General features: G+C 36.8%; 1 protein-coding gene across 1 annotated transcript; it reads left to right on the top strand.

The window, feature by feature from the left end:
- The first annotated feature begins 1688 nt into the window (after nucleotides 1-1688).
- LOC123383482 (trafficking protein particle complex subunit 13-like) lies at nucleotides 1689-2598 on the top strand. Its single transcript, XM_045051095.1, has one exon. The coding sequence runs from the start codon at nucleotides 1699-1701 to the stop codon at nucleotides 2482-2484; it is 786 nt and encodes a 261-aa protein (XP_044907030.1). The 5' UTR covers nucleotides 1689-1698; the 3' UTR covers nucleotides 2485-2598.
- Nucleotides 2599-14710: the final 12112 nt, after the last annotated feature.

The following is a 14710-nucleotide window of genomic DNA, read 5'->3' as shown; positions in this document are numbered from 1 at the left end:
TGGGCTCATGCACAAAATGGCCATGGTTGCAAGGATGGAGGTTATTGATAGATTTTACAATGTATCAACTTTGCTAGGCTGAACTACATTTCCCAGAATTCTGTGTATTGTATGTTTCCAGTTAGGATGGGCCACAAGGAAGATTCTGCCAAGATTTTGGAGAAATAACAAAGGCAGCAGGCATATTGTAACATAAACACGTTATTGCTTATCTGTTGACTTAATTCAAGATGAAGCAGCAGCTGAGGCAGTTATGTGTGTATAGCTCCAGGACAAGGGAGCCTTGATTCTACAGGATACTATTGCCACCAAACTCAAAATCACTAAGAATGGACATGGGTTTCAGTCCATCCTGTTGCCTTCCAGTTTGTGTTCATGAGATTGCAGCCTTCTCGTGATCTTGCCTTTCTGCCTGCCCTGTGGGTTTCAAACACCTGCATTGGATGCAAAAACAATATTACAGGGACTGGAAGCCCCAATAATTATGTAAGCCAAATCATTATATCTATGTAGCTATCTAGCTATCTCTATTTATCATCATCTATATTGCTACTAGTACTACTTCTCATGTTGAAACTTGACTGATATAGTTGTTTGGAAGCCAGGTCCTTTCCTCTATGTAGTGTCCTTGATTTGTTCTGGGTCTGCCTGTACCTCTTATCCCCAGTGACTACATCTGGTGAGCATATTACTCATGTTTTGTTAAAAATCATTTGTATTTTATGATGTTTTGACATATTGGGGCCTTGCTGACCAAGGAGAGACTGCCCCTCCCAGGGAAAGCTATTTCCTTTAGATAGCATATTACTCCCCTGTGAGAATGCCTTTTATATGCAAACCAAACAGTCTGGAGCCCACACCAGCCAACTACCTCTTTTATGGAGCTTTCAGTTTAAACCACTATCCCTTTGCCCTAATATAACCTCAGGGACAGGTACCAGGCAATTAGAGAAAGTCCCTATAGCCAGGAGCCTGATGACATTATTCAAATTAGCCAACTCTAATCTGCTTACTTTAACTGCTTTGTGTTTCCCACAGAAATTACAATGAAGACTTGCACCTATGTGTTTCTTTCATTCCTTCTGCCTCCTGACCAACCTTAGTGCATCCCCATGTGGCCATGTGTGGCATACCATGCCACCATTTCTTAAGAATTGTAAGTATTAAACTCTTCATTCAAAAGCAATTATCTCCATGTCTGTCATTTCACCATACATGACTCAAATGGACCCCAGTGCTTTATAAGACAGTGGGCAAAATTGTGGTCAAAATAGAAGGGAATCCACCCAGACAGATTTTTATGACACTCAAAGTGGTGCTATCTACTAAGCATAGTTTATTCACCAACTTTCCAGTTACATGTGAAGATAGGGATTTACCTGGTAATTTCTCTAACCAGCTGATAACTGGTGGCCCCCTACCAGAAATGGCAATGTTTGGGGGAGGTGTTGGCTTTATGATAAATATTTAGAAATACATTTTTGAGAGGCAAATTCCATTTATGTGAGAATTCCCAATGATTGCAAATAAGTTGTAAAATCATATTGAAAATACTGATCTTCAGACAAGTACTCAGCCTTTACATCTTTTGGTCTTCATGGCTACCATGGCAGAACATTCATTCAATTGTTGTATTGATGATGTCATCCATGACAAAATAAGGACACTTGGAAGAGTCATCCTGTAGGTTCAGTATCTATGCAATGGTGTGGAGGAAAGATGTTTTTTAGTAAACTGTGCTTATTTCCTTTTCTCCCTCCATTTGAAGTTAAAACAAAGTTTTACAATTCAGGGATGAATGGCTTATTTCTTGAAATCCAGATTCAGAATATTTCATCTTCAACTGTCTTTATACAAAAAGTTTTATTAAAGCCTCCTGAAATGTACACCAGGGAAGAATTAAATACTGTCAATCAAGCTGGTGAAGATCAGTGTACCTTTGGAACAAGAACATTTTTACAGTCAATGGAAGGACGCCAGTATTTATACTACCTTGAGTTTAAACAGGAATTTTCTGAGAAAGCTGGTACCATTAGGGGACTAATAGAAATGGGAACATTAGATATAGTGTGGAAAAGAGATCTAGGTGAGATGGCAATGCTACAGACAATCCAGCTTCAAAGAGAGGCTCCAGGTTATGGAAACATGAGGCTGTCTTTGGAAACAATCCCAGATACTGTAATTTTAGAAGAGCCTTTTAATATTATCTGTAAGATAACCAACTGCAGTGGTAGGAAAATGAAATTGGTTTTGAAGATGTGTGATACAGATTCTATTCGTTGGTGTGGAAGTTCAGGAAGGTATCTTGGAAAGCTGTCACCAAGTTCATCTCTCTGCTTCACCTTGACACTACTGTCCTTAAAACTGGGCCTACAAGGTGTCTCTGGCATACAGGTAACAGACAAAGTATTAAAAAAAACCTATGCCTGTGATAACCTTGCAAAGATCTGTGTAATACCTTCCACGTTTAAAATGAAAAACTGAAGAAAATTACTAGTGTTATGCTTTCCACAGAGAAGTTTTACATACATTTTTCAGCATCAAAATCATCAATAGCAAATACACAGATTATTTTCATTTACTTCCTTTAAGACTGTGAATGCCTGTGATAATTAAACATTTGTTGATTTCAAAAAAAGCAATCTGTCGATTTCCATTTTATATTAAGTACACTCTAACATTTCTTGTTTTAGTAAAGCTGCTATTGAGAACATAAAAACTTAGCAGTATACTGATAATTTAAATGATTATTATGGTTTATTTGCCAAGAGTTCGATTTATCCTGTCTTATTTTTTTCCTTTCTCCTTTCAGTCAATAGAGAACTATTGATGACAGTGCTAAATAAAATTCAGGATGACTCTCATTATTTAAACATGTTGACATTTACTACTTAGAAATGACAATATTTTAAAGTTGTATTCAAAATTATTAGGGCTTACATTTTTTTACACACTGAACTGGCTCTTTTTCACTTATTTTTCTTGGTAAAATTTTATGAACATGTGGAGTTATTGTCTTCAGTTGTTATGCCTGCAAGGGCCCTTGTGAATCCTACCTGGATTAGTCAGTTGGTTTTTAACAATTAGTGTAATGGTTTTTCACTTTTATTCGAGGCCAAAATCAGCCTTGTTTATATATGTACATCCACATACACACACCTAAAATGTGCTACTTCCTTTCTTAAGTAGATTTAGTAGGTTTAGTAGGTTTGCAAATTTTGGGATGAGGTTTGGAACTCTGAACTAAAATGGTCACTTCCATAAGTGCAAGAACAGGCATTTGTTCCCACCTCTGTCTCCCACAAAAATATGGATCTCCTAATTACTATTGAGGTTGGTATGATAAAGAGGTGTGCAATAAGAATATTTTATTGCAATCTCTAAAAAAAATTATCCTATCTTTTACTCACATGTCAGTTTTTCGTTAGAAAAATAAAATCATCTCAGACATTAATCATTAACTTTTGAAAATATAAGATCCATACTTCAATGATATTTTCCTCGAGTCTCTACTTTTCCACATTGTGTTTCTTTTAATGATTATGCACTAATTTCTTAGTTTAGAAGCAATTCATGAATGCATTATACATAGAAATTACAGAAATTATAAGCCCCCTCCACTTGCTCCTTTAGGCCCAAGAATAGTAATGGACTTTCTCATATTAGCTTTCGGTTACTGTTTTATCTACCTCCAGCTTTTCTGACTCACTGAACACACCTGAGTAAATAATACCTTCACTAACTTTGACCACATTCTCTCTTTTTTGTTGAAGATCTGACTGATCAACATAAGCAGATATACATGAATATATGCATACACACTATACATATATCACACACAAGTGTGTACCCCATGAGCTCCTTGCACACACTTGGATATTAAAATTAGTAGTATAAAGTCATAAAATAACTTGTTTTACCCATGAGGTACATTTATGGAATCCTTGAGTGAAAAGTATTAGGAAATCAAAAACAAATGATGAATTAAAAGGCAAGATTAAAAACAGGGTCTAGATGAAAAGGTTGAAAGATGGTGGCAGAGTAGGAGAACCCTAGGCTCACCTTGTCCTACAAACACAGATAACTATCAAGTCATCCTAAATACACCAGAAACTGACCTGAAGACTGGCACAATAAACTACGCAAATAAAGATAAAGAAAATGCCATATCAAAGAAGGTAGAAAGTTTGGAGACTCAGTTTGTGAGAGAAATAGATCATGGCCACTGTGGTGGGGAGGGAGCCACGGTTATGGAGAAGGGTGAGGAACAGACTAGCACATGGCACACAGGAAAAATGAATCCCCATAGCAATTGACTTGGAAAGTGAGAGGGGCTGACTTTCGTGAATTCTTGCAATCAGTGGGGCTTAAAGCCTAGAGTTTTAAAGTTAAGTGGGCTTCACTATGATAGATCCCAGAGGAAATTGCACTGCTCTGGAGAGAGGACAGGCAACTTGTGGATACATGGCATGAAAACAGTGATTTGAAGAGTGGCTGGGGCAGACAGTGGGAAGGTTGTTCTCAGAGCACATCTCAGAGAGACAGCATTCATGTAGAGATCCTTCTTGGAACAAAGGAACTATCAGGAACCATTTCCACCCCCCCTCCAAAACTGTTCCTCAGGATCAGCACAAGGCCATGTACAGGAACCTACCTACCTAACTTGCTTACACAAAGCCCCTGCTCCCCATGCTCTGGTGGAACTGACTTTCTTAGTAACACTTGCCTCAGTCCCAGTGCAGCAGGCCCCCTGCCCCAGAAGACCACCCCCAAACCCATCTCCTGACACAGGATTTATGCTGTGCCTCAGTTCCAGGAGCAGTATTGACAAGTCTCATTTTCACAAGCAGACCAGAGAACACCTAGTTAAAACATGCCACATTCAGTCCAGGGACAAAACACTGCCCACAACAGGCAAAAAGAGCATCTGCAGATGACTAGCCTGAAGGATAAGGTAGCCAGAACAAAAGAGCAGAGCATATGAAACACACATTGGTGACACTCCCAGAAGTGCCAGTCCCTAGGGAATAGGACATTATACTGCAGGATACTACAGAACCTCTTCTTCATGAGGCCATTACCCTCAAGAATAAGAGAGACAGCTGACGTTGCTAACAAACAGAAACAGGCACAGAGGCTTAGAAAGATGAAAACACAGAGAAATTTATCCCAAATGAAAGAACAGGACAAGGTCACAGCCAGATATCTAAATGGAAAGGATATATGTAACATTCCTGATAGAGAATTTAAAGTAATGACCATAGTGGTGCCTGGCTGGGTTCGTTAGAAGAGCATGTGACTCATGACCTCGGGGTTGTGAGTTTGAGCTCCACTTTGTAGAGGTTACTTAAAAATTATATTTCTTAAAAATAGTAATGATCATAGGATACTCACTGAACTTGAGAAAAGAATGGAAGACATGAGGGAGACCCTTAACACAGAGAAAAGGAATAACATAGCAGAAATGGAGGGTTCAAGGGGCACCTGTGTGGCTCTGTTGGTTAAGCATCTGACCCTTGATTTCACATCATGTCATGATCTCACAGTTTGTGAGTTTGAACCTTGCATCAGGCTCTTTGCTCTGACAGTGTGAGCCTGCTTGAGATTCTCTCCCTCTCCTTCTCTTTCTCCTCTCAAAATAAATAAATAAACTTAAAAAAAAAGAAATGGAAGGCTCAATAACTGAAATGAGAAATACACTTGATGGAATGAACAATAGAGTGATATATACATATAAGTGATACAAGGGCTGGTTCAATATTTGCAAATCAATGTGATACAGCACATTAATAAAAGAAAGGATAAGAACCATATGATCCTGTCAATAGATGCAGAAAAACATTTGACAAAATACAGCATCTTTTCTTAATAAGAATCCTCAAGAAAGTTGGGATAGAAGGAACATACTTTAATTTCATCAAAGCCATAGATGAAAGGCCCACAGCTAATATCCTCAATGGGGAAAAATTAGAGCTTTCCCCCTGAGATCAGGAACAAAACAGGGATGCCCACTCTCACCACTGTTATTTAACATAGTGTAGGAAGTCCCAGCCTCAGCAATCAGACAACAAAATGAAATAAAAGGCATCCAAATTGACAAAGAAGAAGTCAAACTTTCACTTTTTGCAGATGACATGCTATTCTACATGGAAAACCCAAAAGACTCCAGGAAAAAGTTGCTAGAAGTGATAAATGAATTCAGCAAAGTTGCAGGATATAAAATCAATGTACAGAAATCAATTGTATTTCTATACACCATTAATGAAGCAACAGAAAAAGAAATCAAGAAATCAATACCACTTACAATTGCACCAAGAACCATTAAATACCTAGGAATAAACCTAACCAAAAATGTTAAATATCTGTATAGTGAAAACTATAGAAAACTTATGAAAGAAATTGAAGAAGACACAAAGAAATGGAAAAATATTCAATGCTCATGTACTGTGAGAACAAATATTGTTAAAATATCAATACTACCGAAAGCAATCTACACATTCAATGCAATCCCAAACTTTACACCACAAAAGCCATAAGCCACCAAACTTTACACCACAAAAAACTAGAAACCAAAGAACATACTAAGCCCAAAGTTAGCAGAAGGAAGGAAATGACAAAGATCACAGCAGAAATAAATAAAATAGAGACTAGAGAAACAATAGAAACCATCAATGAGATTTAAAAGTTTTTCAAAAAGATAAAATAGATAAACCTTTACCTAAACAAGATTTACACAAGAAGACAAAAGAAATAAAATCATAAATAAAAGAGGAGACATTACCACTGATATATTTCTGATCCTACAAAAATACATAGCATTATAATAGACTACCATGAACAACTGTATGCCAACAAATTGAATAACATAGGAGAAATAAATAAATTACTCAAAACAAACAGTTACCAAGACTGAATAAGGAAGAAATAGGAAGTCTTTACACCTGTCAGAATTGATAAAAATTTTAAAAAAGGAATAACAAGTGTCAGTGAAGTGTGAAGAAAAAGGAACCCTTGTACCCTCTTGTTGTGAATGTGAATTGGTGCTGTCACTGTGGAAAACAGGATGAGTGTCCCTCAAAAAATTAAAAAAAGAATTACCATATGATCAGTATTTCCACTACTGGGTATTTAATAATATGAAAAGACATATGCACCACTATGTTTATTGCAATAGCCAAGATATAGAAGCAACCCAATTGTCCATTTATAGATGAATGGATAAAGAAGGTGATATATATATCATATATATAAACATTACTCAGACATAAAAAAATAATGAAAAATTGCCATTTACAACAACATAGATGGAACCATAGAGTATAATTCTATGTGAAATAAGTCAGTCAGAGGGCTGCTAAATCAGACACTGGCTGTTTAGCCTGCTTTGCCCCAAGTTCCATGTCCCTGTGCTCTAGCATGACTGCCATTCTGTGTCAAGTCTACATAAGTCCCAGTGTGGTGAGTCATTTCCCCAGAAGACCAGTGCTTGTCTCTGCCACACAAGGTCTCTAAAGTTTAGATTTTAAAAGTCAGCACCTTGGCTGGGATACAGCCCAATGTGCAGTACATTGCTCCAGGCAGGCACAAAACCTGGAAACAGACAGCAAGAAAACAGTGATCTGAAAAATGCCTGGGATACAGGAGAAGTAATTCACTCTTCTGGGAGTGCTTCCTTGAGAACAGCAAGCACAGAGACACCTCTCCAGGGACAGAGGAGCTGGCTGGCACCTGTTCTCTCACCTGCCCCACAGGATAAATGAACTTCAGGAAACAGCACATCACCAACACTGAATGCCTAACCTGCATACAAGTCCTTGTCCCCTGTGCACTGCTGGTACTGCCTTTCTTGGGCAAGTGTTCATAAGGACCAGCACAGTGAACCCTTTCCCAGAAGACAAGCAGAAACCCCACAGGTACCCCATCTACTAATGATAGAGTTCTGTAAGGCTAGTGGAAGTACCACCAATTCTCATTTAACAAGAAGACCAGAGCACACCTAGTTAAAATTTGCCACAGTCTGACCAAGGTCCAAATTCTGCCCATTGCAGGCAAGAAAAATCTCTACAGAAGATTGACCTGAGGGTTAGAGCAGCCAAAACACAGCAGCAGAGGGCCTGCAGCACATATCACTGACACTCACTGAAGTGTCAGGCCCTGGACACTATATGATCTCTTCTTCATAAAGCCACTACTCTCAGAAGGAAGCGAAGCAGGCTTTTCTAACACAGAGAAGAAGACAGAGATGTAGATGGAATCCCAAGATGGGAGAATTCATCCAAAAAGAAAGAATAAAATGTCACAACCAGAGATCTAATTGAAAAAGATATAAGTAATATGCCTGATGGAGAAATTAAAGCAACAATTATAAGGATACTCTCTGGGCTTGAGAAAAGCATGGAAGACATCAGGGAGACCCTTTCTGCAGAGATAAAAGAGTTAAAAAATTATCAGGAAGAAATGAAAAATGCAATAACAGAGATATGAAACAGACGGGATGAGTGAACACAAGAATGGAAGAAGTAGAGGAACGAATGACATAGAAAATAAAATAATGAAATATAATGAAGCTGAAAAAAAGAGAGAGAAGAATGATGGATCATGAGAGCAAACTTAGGGAAGTCAGTGACTCCATAAAATACAATAACATTCATACCACAGGGCTTCCAAAAGAAGAAGAGAGAGAAAAAGGAGCAGAAGTTTTATTTGAGGAAATAATAGCTAATAAATTCCCTAATCTGGGGAAGGAAACAGACATCCATATCAAGGAGGCACAGAAAACTCCCATAAAAATCGACAAAGCAGGCAAACACCAAGACATATTACAGTTACATTTACAAAATATGGAGATAAAGAAAAAATTCTTTAGCAGCAGATATCTCCACAGAAACTTGGCAAGTGAGAGGGGAGTGGCATGATATAGTCAATGTGCTGAATGGAAATCATTTGTATCTGATAATACTCTGTGCCTCAAGGCTATCATTCAGAATAGAAGTAAAGATAAAGACTTTCCCAGACAAAGAAAACTAAATGAGTCCATGAGCACTAAACCAGCCCTGCAAGAAATATTAAGGGAACTTTTTAAGTGGGAAAGACCAAAAGCAACAAAAACTAGAAAGAAACAGAAAATCTCCAGAAAAAATGACAAAACAAGTAATAAAATGGTACTCAATACATATCTATCAATAATTACTCTGGATGTAAATGGCCTAAATGCTCCAAACAAAAGAGATAGGGTGTCAGAATTGATTTTAAAAAAGAAAAAAAAAAAGAAAAACAAGACCCAACTATATGCTTTCTACAAGAGACTCATTTTAGACCTAAAGACACCTTCAGATTGAAAGTAAAGGGATGGAGAAACAATTATCATGCAAATGGACATCAAAATAAAAAAAAAGGTGGAGTAGCAACACTTATAACAGACAAACTAGATTTTAAGCCAAAGAATGTAATAAGAAATGAAGAAGGGCATTATATCATAATAAATGGGTCTAGTCAATAAGAAGATCCAACATTGTAAATATTTATGTCCCAACATGACAGCACCCAAATACATACAAATACAAATAATAACAAATATAAAGGAACTCATTGATATTAATATTATATAGTAGGGGACTTTAACACCTCACTTACATCAAAGAACATATCACCCAAGCAGAAAATCAATAAGGAAACAATAGCTTTGAATGACACAATGAAGCATGTCATGGACTCTAACTCTAAAGTTATCTTTTGTCTAGCAAAAGAGCAGATGCAGGATTAAAACGAGAGATGGCTAATGTCTGGGAAAAAGACAAGAGCCCTGAATAAGGGTCCTTTCCCCATATTTATTCTGATCAGATGGCTTGCAAACATTATGGGCATGTACAAAGAGACAAAGAAACTAGGAACATTAACTTGGGGACATGAGGGGGAAAAGGGGATTTTGAAGATATACAGTTTTTGGGGTTTGGGTCAATATAAAGCAAAATCCAGGTGCCGGGCAGATGGGTAGATGGTTGTTAACAACAGACAGGAGGTATCGTGTCTGTTTATTTTTGCCAGCCTAGAGGATGAAACAGAGGGAATAACCTCAGGTTTAACAAGGCACCTTTTCCTTTGTTAATCATCTCTGCTCTGGGCTGCATTGCCTGCAGCACAGCGGTCCATAGTCCTATTCACCAATTTACCTAACCTGGCCTTATTCTCCTATGAAAGCAGCTTTCTGCTATAGTACTAAATTTTGGGTGCTTTCACCTTGAATATCTAATCTTGTTATTCCTATGTATTGGGCACCTTTGCACCATTTCTATTTCAGGCCTTTGCCTCTCCCTCTCTATTTTGGGGTGCCTTTGCACCTCCCTACTCCTGACACTTTTGTGCCTCCCTATTCTTGGAGTGCCAATCTGGTTACCCAAACTCGGGTGTGAGCATTTTAGGACTTTGTATTTCTTTATGCCTTGTTAACCTGTTGGTGTAAGCCTGGGGGGTTCCTAAGCTTATCCCCCACAGAAGTAGATAGACTTAACAGATATATTCAGAAAATTCCATCCTAAAGCAGTATAATACACATTCTTTTCGACTGCACATGACAGTTTCCCGAGTATGTAACACATTAAGTCAAAACTCAACCCTCAACAATTACAAAAAGATTGACATCATACCATGCATCTTTTCTGACCACAATGCTATGAAACTTAAAGTCAACCACAAGAAAAAACTTGGAAAGACCATAAAGACATGAGTCTAAGAACATGCTACTAAAGAATAAATGGGACAACCAGGAAATAAAAGTAGAAATAAAAAGTACCTGTCAACAAATGAAAAGGAAAACACAAGAGTCCAAAAGATTTGGGATATAGCAAAAGTGGTCATAAGAGGAAACTATAAGAGGAAACTATATAGCAATAGAGGACTATCTTAATCAGCAAGAAAAATCTCAAATAGGTAACTAACTTCACACCAAAAGGAGCTAGAAAAAGAACAACAAATGAAGACTAATACCAGCAGAATAAGAGGAATAATAAAGATTAGAGCAGAAATAAATGATTTAAAAAAAGTAGAAGAGTTCTATGACATCAGGACCTGGTTCCTTGAAACAAATTAATAAAATTGATAAACCTTTAGCTACTCTTCAAAAAGAAAACAGAAAGGACCCAAATAAGTAAAATCACAAATGAGAGAAGAGAAATCACAACCAAGACCACAGAAAAACAAACAATTATAAAAGAATACTGTAAAAATTTGGATGCCAACAAATTGGGAAATATGGAAGAAATGAATACATTCCTAGAAATTTATAACTTACAAAACTGAAGCAGGAAGAAATAAAAAAAACTTGAACTTACCAGTAACCAGGAAAGAAATGGAATAAGTAATCAAAAAATTTCCAACAAACAATATCCAGGGCCAGATGGCTTCACAGGAGAATTCTACTAAACATTTAAAGAAGAGTTAATACCTATTCTTCTCAAACTCTTCCAAAAAATAGAAATGAAAGTAAAAGTTACAAACTCATTCTACAAGGCCAGCATCGCACCTATTCCAAAACCAAAGACTCCACTAAAAGAGAACTACAGACCAATATTCCTTATGAACATGGATGCACAAATTCTGAACAAAATACTAGCAAGTTTAATTCAACAGTACATTAAAAGAATCATTGACCACGATTAAGTGGGAATTATTCCTGTGTTGCAAGCATTGTTCAGTATTCCCAAATCAATCAATGGGACACCATATTAATAGAAGAAATGATAAGAACTATATGGTCTTCTCAATGGGTGCAGAAAAAGCATCTGACAAAGTACAGCATCTATTTTATTTATTTATTTATTTATTTATTTATTTATTTTTAAGTAGGCTCCACGTCCAATGTGAGGCTGGAACTCACAACCCTGGGATCAAGGGTCAGATGCCCTACTGACTGAGGCAGCCAGCTGCCCTGGTATCCTTTCTTGATAAAAAAAAAAATGTCAACAAAGTAGGGATAGATGGAACATACCTCAACATCATAAAGGCCATATATGAAAGACCCACAGCTAATATCATCCTCAATGGGGAAAAATTGAGAGCTATTACTCTATGGTTAGGAACAAGACAGGGATGTCCATAATCACCACTGTTATTTAACATAGTTCTGGAAGAACTAACCTCAGCAGTCAGAAAACAAAAAGAAAAAAAGGCATCCAAATCAATAAGGAAGAAATCAACCTTTTGCTATTTGCAGATAACATGGTACTCTATAAAGAAATCCCATAAGATTGCACCAAAAATTTGCCAGAACTGATGCACAAATTCAGTAAAGTCACAGGATATAGAATAAATGTATAGAAACCTCTTGCCATTCTATAAACCAATAAAGATTCAGCAGAAAGAGAAATCAAGGAATCAGTCCCATTTACAATTGCACCAGAAACAATAAGATATCTAGGAAGAAACAAAACCAAAGATGTAGAATATATGTATTCCAAAAACTAGAAAACATTGAGGAAAGTAATTGAAGATGACACAAAGAAATGTAAAAATATTTCATGCTCATGGGTTGGAAGAACAAATATTGTTAAAATGTCTACATTACTCAAAGGAATCTATACACTTAATTCAATCCCTATTAAAATACCACCAGCATTTTTCACAGGGATAGAAAAAAAAAAGTTCTCAAATTTATATTGAACCACAAAATATCCCAAATACCCAAAGTAATCTTGAAAAAGAAAAACAAGATGGAGGAATCGTAGTTCTGGACATCAAGTTATATTACAAAGCTGCAGTCAGTGATCAAGTCATTATGATACTGAAGAAGCTATACCTGGCTAACAGACACATGAAAAAATGTTCAAATCGCTCATCATCAGGAAAGGACAAATCAAAAACACAATGAGATACCTCACAATTGTCAGAATGGCTAAAATTAACAACACAGGAAACAACAGATGTTGGCAAGGATATGGAGACGGGGAATCCTTTTACACTGTTGGTGAGAATGAAAACTGGTGCACCCACTCTGGAAAACAGTATGGAGTTTCCTCAAAGAGTTAAAAATACAATATCCTATGATGCAGCAATTGCACTACTAGGTATTTACCCAAAGGATACAAAAATACTGATTCGAATAGGAACATCCACACCAAAGCTTACTGCAGCACTATCAACAATAGCCAAATTATCGAAAAAGCCCAAATGTCCAATAACTAATGAATGGAAAGAAGAGTTTGTATGTGTATGTATACACACACACAATGGAATATTACTCAGTCATCAAAAAAAGAATGAAATCTTTCCATTTGCAATGACGTGGATGGAACTAGAATGTATTACGCTAAGCAAAATAAGTCAGTCAGAGAAGGACAAATACCATATGAGTTCACTTATATGTGGAATTTAAGAAACCAAACAGATGAACATAGGGGGAAAAAAGGAGAGAGGTGGGAGGCTGGGTGACTCAGTCAGTTAAGCATCTGACTTGGCTTGGGTCATGATCTCACAGTTCGTGGGTTCAAGCCCCACATCACACTCTGCACTGTCAGTGCAGAGCCTGCTTGGGATTCCCTCTCTCTCTCTCTCTCTTTCTCTTTCTCACTTTTTCTCTCTCTGCCCCTACACCCTTGCACTCTATCTCTCAAAATGAATAAATAAACTTAAAAGAAAATAAAAAAATGGAAGAGATCTTCCTAAAAAAGCGAGACAAAAAGAGAAGCAAAGCATAAAACAGACTCTTATATATAGAAAACAAACTGAGGTTTGCTGGAGAAGAGGCAGGCAGGGGGATGGGTTAAATGGGTGATCGGTATTAAGGAGGGTACTTGTTATGATGAGCATTGGGTGTCATATGTAAGCGATGAATCACTAAATTCTACTCCTGACACTAATATTACGCTATATATTAACTAACTGGAATTTAAATAAACTTGAAACAAAAAATAAAACAAAACAATGTCTGTAAAAAGAGATTTTATATTATTATATAATAATAAAGGGGACAAACCAACAAGAAGATATAAGAGTTGTAAATATTTATGCACCCAACAAAGAGTACCAAAATACATAAGACAGTGTTAAAAAGACCCTAAAGGAACTTATCAATAGTAATACAATCATAGTAGAGGACTTTAACACCCTACTTACCTTGATAGGCCTATCATTGAAACATAAAATAAACAAAGGAATAGTGGTTTTGATGACACACTGGACCAGATGGATTTAACAGATACATTCAGAACATTCCGTACTAAAACAGTAGAAGTCCTAGCCACAGCAATCAGACAACAGAAAGAAACAAAAAGCATCCAGAACAGTAAGGAAGAAGTACAACTTTCACTATTTACAGATAACATGATACTCTATATAGAAAATCTGAAAGACTCTACCAAAAACTGCTACAACTGATAAACAAATTTAGTAAAGTTGCAGGATACAAAATCCATGTACAGAAATCTGTTGCATTTCTATATAGCAATAATGAAATAGCAGAAAGATAAATTAAGGAATCAATCCCAATTACAATTTCACCAAAAAAACATAAGATACCTAGGAACAAACCTAACCAAATAAGTGAAAGACCTGTTTTCTGAAAACTATTAAGTATTGATGAAAGAAATTGAGGAGAACACAAAGAAATGGAAAGACATTCCATACTTATGGATTGGAAGAACAAATATTGGGAATATGTCGATACTACCCAAAGCAATCAACAAATTCAATGCAATCCCTATCAAAATAACATCAGCTT

This window comes from Felis catus, chromosome X, assembly GCF_018350175.1.
Source record: "Felis catus isolate Fca126 chromosome X, F.catus_Fca126_mat1.0, whole genome shotgun sequence".
In the NCBI taxonomy this organism is placed as follows: Eukaryota; Metazoa; Chordata; class Mammalia; order Carnivora; family Felidae; genus Felis; species Felis catus.
This window is presented reverse-complemented; position numbering and strand designations above follow the sequence as displayed.

Coding starts and splice junctions, on each gene's coding strand:
- LOC123383482 (XM_045051095.1), top strand. CDS start 1,699: ATGCAATGGTGTGGAGGAAAGATGTTTTTTAGTAAACTGTGCTTATTT.